Source organism: Centruroides vittatus, unplaced genomic scaffold (assembly GCF_030686945.1).
Source record: "Centruroides vittatus isolate TY-2023 unplaced genomic scaffold, ASM3068694v2 contig_790, whole genome shotgun sequence".
Lineage (NCBI taxonomy): Eukaryota > Metazoa > Arthropoda > Arachnida > Scorpiones > Buthidae > Centruroides > Centruroides vittatus.
The window spans coordinates 339,748-349,129 of NW_027122510.1; the positions used below are offsets into that span (position 1 = coordinate 339,748).

At 29.9% G+C, this 9,382-nt stretch overlaps 1 protein-coding gene across 1 annotated transcript; it reads left to right on the forward strand.

Annotated features, from left to right (window-relative positions):
* The first annotated feature begins 693 nt into the window (after window positions 1-693).
* Window positions 694-5,527, forward strand: LOC136981763 (alpha-tocopherol transfer protein-like). Its single transcript, XM_067278137.1, has 4 exons — window positions 694-781; window positions 1,028-1,270; window positions 2,696-2,877; window positions 5,174-5,527. Exons 1-4 carry the CDS (start codon window positions 694-696, stop codon window positions 5,525-5,527), a joined length of 867 nt encoding a protein of 288 aa, XP_067134238.1.
* The last annotated feature ends 3,855 nt before the right edge of the window (window positions 5,528-9,382 follow it).

Sequence of the window (9,382 nt, forward strand, 5' to 3'; positions counted from 1 at the left end):
TTTAAAATGTTTATTTTATATTGTTGCATCATTCCTGCAGATAAGAGTTTTCCTTTGCTAGAACAGGTAAGAGGTTTTATCTAATATTTCTATCGACTTTTATGTATTGCGTACAATTATCTTAGAGATTTCCCGAAAAATTTAACAAAGTTACAAAAATTATCATATATATGTAATGATTATTATATACGTATATAGTGAGGTTTTACATAAGGAATGTCAACCTTCTTCGCTCGGAAATCTGATAAACATTTACCAAATGTAGAATTTAATCACGTGTAAATGAATTTTAGTAACTATCATGGAAATTGCAATAACGTTAAAATTATAATTGTCTTTCTAACACTTAATTCATGTCATAAATACTTTGAAATTGTACACTATAAACTTGTTTTCCAGCAAAACTCTTTCAATTTGTATGAAATTTTCAGTTTTGAAAAGACGTCTCCATGATATGTTATTCCGATAGAAATACCAAAACACGAATTCTTTAAATATAAATACTGTTTCTATTTTACGTTCTAATTTCTCAGTAAGGGAAGATCCTTATTTCTGTGACGGAAATGTAAACTTTTTGTTATGCAATTATTAATGTTAATTGTTTTTTTCTCATTATTTTTAGCGTAACATTGTTTTTCTGAGGTTTTTTTTGTTTTTTTGGCTCCGATACAGAAACTACGATTTTTTTTGGATATGGATGCCTTATACAAAATATTTCCTGAGGAGAGAGAAGAATTTCCATGGGATGAAAGAGCACTTATAGAGTTTAAAACAAATATAAGTGAGTATTATCATAAAATATATAATACGTTAAATTTTTATATGGTAAATTTGTATAAAAGTATCGTTTGATCTGTCCTAATGACGTGATTTTTAAGTATAATCTATTAATACCAGCTCAGCACTATGAACTCACATTAATCTCAAGTAAAAGTTTTACCATGTATAAAATCTATAAATGACTGTAAACTAACCAGGTAAATGGTTAAATATATGAATTTTAATATTTTTATAATAATTTTTTCAGTTGAAAATGGATTGAAATGTAAAATGGACGACATATTTCTTCTGGGATTTCTTCGTGCCAGAAAGTTTAATCTAGAAAAATCGCTTCAACTGCTGAAGAATTATTATTTTACAAGAATCAACTATCCTCCTTTTTATAAAAATCTGTTTCCATCAAAGTTGGAAAGTATTTTACCTTTAAATATAATAAGAATATTGCCGAAGCCAGATCAACACGGGAGTATTGTTACCCTAATAGAACTAGGTAAAATTAATAATTATTTTAAGTTGATGTAAAACTTATAAAAGACGATAATTTATTTATTGCAATTATTATTCTATAATATTTTCTCAAATTTTTATTTTTTATTGAAATATTTTATGTTTAGTTTAACGTTCGAATTGCTCAATTGCTTTGCTTAATTGAATGAGACTACAGTTCTCTAATTATTCATGTAACAGAGTACAATACAACATATGAGGGGACGGGAGGGTAGGATGGAAGGTTTAACTTTATGATGTAAAAAAACATAAAACAATATAATATGAAGCTTTTATTTTAATCGGTCTCGACAGAGACCTTAGATTGTTAAAAATGCTGTGTAATTAAAAATAATTAATATTAAATATAAAATCTGTTAGAAATCATGAAGTAAAAATGTCAAAAATTCCATCTTGCCCTCACCCTGAAGGCAAGATGGAATACATAGGATATTCGTATATTTCACAATTGACACATAAAAAACATCCATCTTTTGTGTCTGTACATAGTTCATGTGCCCAACCACAACACACTGTACACTGTATCCAGTCCTCTGTGGGCAGATTCACATATCGTTCTCCACATAATACATCAAGCCTTCATACATCGCCATCTGCATTGTTTCTTCAGTCCAAGAACCTCTGTTGCTCTTTCTTATATACTTGTTCACCATCTAAAAATAATTACATCCTCAATCAGTTAGATAAATTGAAAACAGAAATCAAAATAATTACGCGCGGGCAACATGGAAACTATTCCATCTTGCCCCGAAATGCAATTTTCCATCTTGCCCACATGCCGATTGCCAATAATGATATCAACGCATTAAAAATCCTTGAAGTTTTTTCCTCTTTAAATATCAATACATGCAATCTATCCCTAATAGGTACTTTGTATAAATACAAAATAGTAATACTTACCTTGTAGGTATAAATAATAACACTGCAAAAGTCCAATGATTGCGTAATAATCTGCTGCAAAATAAGAAATACTTGCACACGTCAATTCGTGGCACCAACTGGTCTGAGTTGCCGTTCATAAATACAAGATATCCGGTGTCTCCTAGTGCATGGAGATTCGGGTGCTTCATCGCGCGGTTCGGGGTGGGTAAGTAGTTTCCTTCTTGCCCTCCCTTCCCCTGTATGATGAATACGTCACGTTTTAGTCTAATATAACGGTTAAAGAGTTATTCCTTTAAATTTAAATAAAAAAGATTACATAGAACCTGGATTGAACGAACATTTTGAGAGGCGGAGTGTCCTCTATTCACAATAGTCCCTTATTGTTCCAACGTTTTAGCGTGCGAAAGAAAGGTTTAAAGTTTTGCTAAACCACTGATATTTTTGTCTGCCAAATTGGAAGCTGTTAAAACAAATGGATACTAACTTTACAGTACTTTGTATCCTTGTATACATTTTTCAATTACAGAGAGGTGCGATCCTTCGAAGGTGGACGTGCTAGATGTGTACCGTCTTGGATTCCTTTTATCAGATTTGATGCTAAATTTACATAGAACACAAGTGAATGGAGTGGTTGTCATTATGAATTGTCGAGGTACAAAAATTCAACATTTGTTGAAATATACACCAAGATTCATTAGCACTTTAATTGTAAGTAACAAAATAATTAATTATTGTTTTTATTTATTTCTAACTTCTTTAAGAATTTCAACAAAAAGTACGAACGAATGATTTAAACTGTTTTGAGTTTAAGCTATAAATACCCTTTAATTGTGGTAATTTGTATATGTTTGATCGTGACGTTGTAAAACTGTTTAAATGGAAATACAAGGGAAAATATTAGTTTTATTATATCAAATGTAAGGATGTAATATGTAAGGAAAACAGGTATTTCATTGATGGGCTAAAATTTGAAAAAACAATAGAGCTGTAAATTCCTGCTCTCAACTGGTGTTCGTCCTTACTCTCGATAACGGAGTAAGTCAGATGCAGATTGAGACCAGATATGGAACGCAAAGGGAAGGCGGTCCGTCATTATCTATTCAGGAACATCCGATGCAAACCCGAACTCTCGTTATTTCAATTCAAATAGTTTCTTTTGAAAGGTGTTAGATAGATGACCGACACGACTCTATTGCTATCAGGAAAAGTCTGATAAACAGGGGCAAGTCACTAATAATATAATGTGAAGAGTATATATTTTAAATTTAATAAAGTAAGAAAATATGATTAAAAATTGCAGTCTGGCATTTAGACGATGCTTGATTATACATCAACCAGTGTCTTAATATATAAGTCGAAACTGAAGAAACAAAATATTTGAAAGTTGGTAAGGTTATTGGTATATATGGGCAATTAATACTATTAACTATGGTGATAATGCAAATTGGAAGAGCGACTCATGTCCTATACGCCTAAGTGGAGTGGGATCAAACTTAATGAAAAGTTTACTTAGTGTAGACATTTACAACTTTTTAACACCTCGACTTTATCACTTAAAATAAGGCTTATGCTTTTTTATCAGTATAATAATTAATTATATATATATAATTTATTCAATAGAAAAATTTATGATACAGGAATAATTTTCCTATGGTTTAGTAGGTTATAAAAGTGAAATTTAGACATTTTATTAACAAGAAAAAACTTTCATGAACGTAAATTGTGATGTAAGTAACATAACGATAGGGTGTTTCATCACGTATTTACTGATAATATGAAAGTTTCGAAAGAATAAATTTACTCGCTGTTTCTCTATAATTTCAATAGTAGTCATAGTGTAACGAGCATCACGTTCTCATCTCAAAAACAGTTGATGTGGATAGTCAACAGGCTGACCGGCTACGATTTGTTCAAAAAATTCAAGAATTCGGATTTCTCGCTTCAAAATGTCATGGTCAATGGTGGAATCGGTGCATGGATGGTTTTCATCTACGCAGAGATTCACCATTGACCGTGACGTTATTTTCCGGCTGTTAGACGGTTGACCTCAAGAGGAGAAGCACAGCAGTTTAAGTGTTCGCACACATTCCAGAAATTGAGAGTCGGATGTCGCCAGCACGTGGATCGAAGATACCTTACAGAAGCTGTCCATCTTGAACTGGGAGGATTTTCCTCATCTACTTTATAGCCATACTAGTATTCTAATAATAGAATTACACTTTATTCTCATTTTCTAATTCTCTCCGACTTGTGGGCACTAAGAGCGCCTCGTTAGGCAAGCTCGTTATGTGTTCGGTCAGGGCTACAATGAGGCCACGGATGGTTAGGGATGGGCGCGATTTATTCGAATGGACTGCCATCTGCGAAAATTTCTTGACCCGTCCGCATTCTGTCTTGGTTTCTCCAGAGCGGCAGGCTGACATTTTGACTTCTTTAGTGTAGTATTCTAATAATGCATCATTCCGAATGCACGCAAATTTATGCAAATTACTGTTTCTTGAAATATAAAGTAAAATGTTAAATATAAGTTAAATGTTTCTTTTAATAAATTAATTTTAAAATGTATTTAAATTAGAGCGGTTCTCATCAACTACGAGTAAAAGAAATTCATTGTGTAAACGTAAACTCCATTATCAAAGGACGGTACAAAAGTTTTTTCCCATTTCTATCAGAAAAATTCCGAAACAGAGTAAGTAATTTCTGTTTTAAATCTGAGATATTCACAATAAAGTATAAATGCAAATATTTGCAGTATTTTATTACATTATGTGTATTTTGTATTATCATTCTGCTTAAACATAATCCAATGTTTTGAATATGCAATCTCACAATATGCAAATAAGTGTAATTTGGATTTTGAACTAAAAATTATAGCGTCATAAAAGAATACAATTTATTTAGTTTTATTACTTTTGAATTAATTTTTGCTTAACTAATTGCTTGAGTATAAAAGAAATTTCATACTATTATAACATTTGTAGATAATTTTTTTTATCTGTTTAAGGTGAATATGCATAAAGACATAACAGCTTTGCATAAATTTATTCATCCAAAATATCTTCCAATTGCCTATGGAGGAGAATTACCCGATTTCGATCCACCTGATTTGATTGAAATATTGAAACAAAACGAAGATTTCTTTCGACAAAACGAAGAATATGTGAAGAAGTACGAGGAAGAAGTTGAACGAAGACTCCCTGAAGGAACAATCGAGTATATTGACCAGGATAATTTGAATTACGAAGACAAAGTTATAAAAAATGAAGTAGTGGAGGAATTCGACTGCATCTTACAGGATACAGAAAATTACGCAAAACACTACAAAGAAAATGCTACGCAACAAGTTACGCACTTCTAAATGATATTTGCATATTTTAATCTGTTACAATAAAATCATTTATTATTATCGATCAAGATATTATATAAGTGATAATATCTTTAAAACATTTGAATTCGTAATATACCGAACTTATTTGATGTATGCCAGTGATGATTTTACTTAATGGTTTAAAGCTATCAGTTAATATATGCATGGACTATTTTATTATTATATAATTGTAATGAATATATGATTAAATGTACAAATTATAAATAAATCAAATAAACCGTTAGTTATTTAATTTTAAAAATGTATTTGAGTATATTCTACAAATGCTCTTATACAGGTATCGTTTGATTAACACGATTAATTAATGCGTCGACTAGAATCGCGTACATCAAAACCGTATTAATCAAATACAGTAGTACCTCGGTACTCGACCGAACAATCACGACTTGTTAGTAATATACATATGAGATTTATGTATATTACTATATTACCGAACACATAACGAGCTTGCCTAACGAGTAGCAGTAATCACAAAATTCAAATGTACTGTAAAATTCATGACACAAAATATTCTTCAGAAGTTTTATTAATATTGAAATTAATTTTATGACACACAGATCATAAATAATCATGAAATTGTTTTTATAGGTTGAAGTTTTATTATTACGAAGTTTTATGAGATAAAATTGTCGAGTAAATTAGTTAAAGTTTTTATTTGTGTGAAATTGAGTTAGTAGTAATTTGAAATAATTTAACACTGAAATTATTTTGATTGTTTTATTTTTACGTTACATTAATACAGTTTATGTAAGTGTTTCCAATTTTTTCTTCAGTTTTTCTAAGGCAAGACATATTTCTGCCATTAAGTACAGGAATAAATTTTCGCGATTCCGAACGATGTATTCTCGATCTAATTTTTGATATTTGATGATATAACACCACGAAAGTTGACTTTGGAAATCGTCGATAAATTGTTGCTCGAGATTTTGGTAACGAGAAACAAAATGCCAGTTTAGATAATTTTTTTATATTACGTAAAGTTGCGGTTTTTAATCGTTGGTAATTTAAAAATTTTTTAGCATCAAATCTGTGCATGATAATAATAATAAAATTATTTGAAAGAGTTTGAAATTTCGCAACTTTATTCCAATCGAGATGGTCTTTAAAATTACTTAGGAAATGTTTATCTAATGGCTGATATTGGCAAATTAAATCCCATTTTGCGTAATTAATATGCTGTATAATAAATTCGACGTTAAATTCGTAATTTTTCCATATGTATTCCCAATTTAACTTATCTGCGAATTCTGAAATAAATGTGTGGGTTAAATCTTGTCAGCGACTGATGATATCCCAATCAACATACTTTTTAAATTGCCGAATAGTATGTTCTTCTGTTGGCGAATTTGAGAAAGTTTTCCAGTGAATTAGGGATTGTGAATTGTCTACATATAAAAAAACATTTTTTTAAATATTGTTTTATTTGAGTACATATAAATAATATTTGACATATAAAATAACATTCGAATACATATAAATAATAATTGAGTACAAAATTATTTTTGAGATAAGTGTGAGAGTTCGAACCCACCGGAATTAAGCCGGAATTCATCAAATACATTTTCGAAGAAATCTTTGTCAGTGAAGTCTAATGAAGTTGTTTCTATAAGAGTCAGAGACATAATTTTTTCAAAAATTATTTAAGCAATAGCTTCTCCAGCTGTAATAGTAAACTTTTCTTGTCCAAAATTATACATCAAAATACCAATGTTTCCACGGGAGTTACAGTTAATTACTCCCGGATTAATTATATTATTTAAAGATAAAGTAAATGTTGGGGCTATTTTACCACACCAGTTATCTGGCATTTCAATAGACAGATCCGTAAATATTAGTTTTTGTTCATTTGGATTAATTACAAAGTCATTAACAGAAAATATATCATATCCAGCTGCTCTCATAGAAGCCTTTTTTAAAATTTTTACATTGTCAGATAGCTTTTATTAAAAAAAACAAATTCTAGAAAATAAAATATTCAATTATATGCGAGTAGGCATGTTCGCTCAAACTTTTACAACAATTTAATTGGAACACACACATAATTACAATTGTTTGTAACGTTGTATTCAATAAGCAGATGAAGAATGTGTCGACGTTGGAGGTGTCCATTACTAGCTTAGTGTGAGAACTTCTATTATTTGCCTCACTCATTGTTTGATATATTTATATTACCAGGTATGAGATCTATTAGCTTGCTATAAACAACAATTATCAAAGTAGAAGTGTATCCTGTTGTTCCTTTAGAAAACTTGCAGCAGACGACGTACCTCTAACGTTGATTAATAAAGTCATGTATTAGCAAACTGTTGTTTAATGCATTCTTTAGTAGTTAAAATGAATGCTTAAATGATTCATTAAGAACAGACACAATCATGTTGTAGATTACATTACCAGCCACAATTACGTTCATAAGGTCTACTTCTGTCCTGAATATATAAATTTTAAACATAATAATATTTTTAATTAACTATTATATGTTTATATCAATCATTTAACTAAGAAAATACTGTGTTGAATCGTCTTTTTATCTTTAATAGAAAAATTCATATCCTGCTCGATATAAGGAAATTCATTACGTGAACTTGAAGGTCATTCTTAAGACAGGTTAAAGCTTTTTTCTTCTAGTTTTACCAAGTAAACTGAGAGACAGAGTAAGTGTCTGTAATTTGTTATTAATTTACATCGAATTTTTTACTTTATATTTTTTATTACAAGTAGAAACTTAAATACATATATAAAAGATAAATATAGCGAGTATATAACTCTATACGATAGAACTTACAGTATATGAATAAATTGCAATTAAATTAATGAAAATCAAAATTTACAAAATATTCGCTTTTGTAATTAATTCATTTTTATTTTATTTTCTTTTCTTAATCGCTGTTTTATAAGAAAAAATAATTTAAAATAATTTGCACTCATTTAATTGAAGATTTGTTATAATAATTGACTCGTACATTACAGTTTCATCTTCATTCTGATATGTCAACACTACACGAATTTGTCAATCCCGATTGTCTGCCATTGGAATTGGGAGGAAATTTTCAAGTTTCGATCCGACTGCAGCCAATAATATGATTAAAGCTAACGAAGAATTCTTTAGAAAGAACGAAGAATATGTGAAATTGTACGAAGAACAATATAATAAAAATTTCAGACACGACACATATCTCTATGTTAGCCAAGAATTTCAAGACGAAAAAGCTATGAAACGTTTAGAAAGAACCGAAGAAATCTTTAATTGTTATTCTCATGACCCGGAAGCATTTTTGGCTGCTATAAAAGAAGATTCTAAATGTGAGATTACATATTTATAAATAGTATAAACGTAACTCGCTCTGCTCTATATGAGCCGTTGACAGTGAAACTGATGTAAGATTTTAGTCTATTTTAAGAAATTTAGATTTGAAGGTAATCACCGTTGCAAAATGAAGTAAGGATGTTTTGTTACTTTCTTCCCTCTTGTGAGAAAGTAACGTAAATACTTTGGACAAAGTGACTTATACCACTTTCGTGTTCAATCGTTTATGTAATGAATTGTGTAAATTCCAATTAAATCTCTCCAGTAATATGTATAACAACAGCTGATAATAAATTTCGATATAAAATATAAATTTACATATCACGAAAAATTCAGTTCTATAAATCAAACGGGATCAGTTATGAAATTTGATAGAATCAATAATTTTATTCTGTTGGCATTTTGTCGGTATTATTAGATTTTAAATTTGAATTCTTACAATCATCAATGCTTCAAATGACTTCAAATACTACCATATCTAAGAGGTCTGGAAGTCGATGTACCACGAACTGTAGTGAATA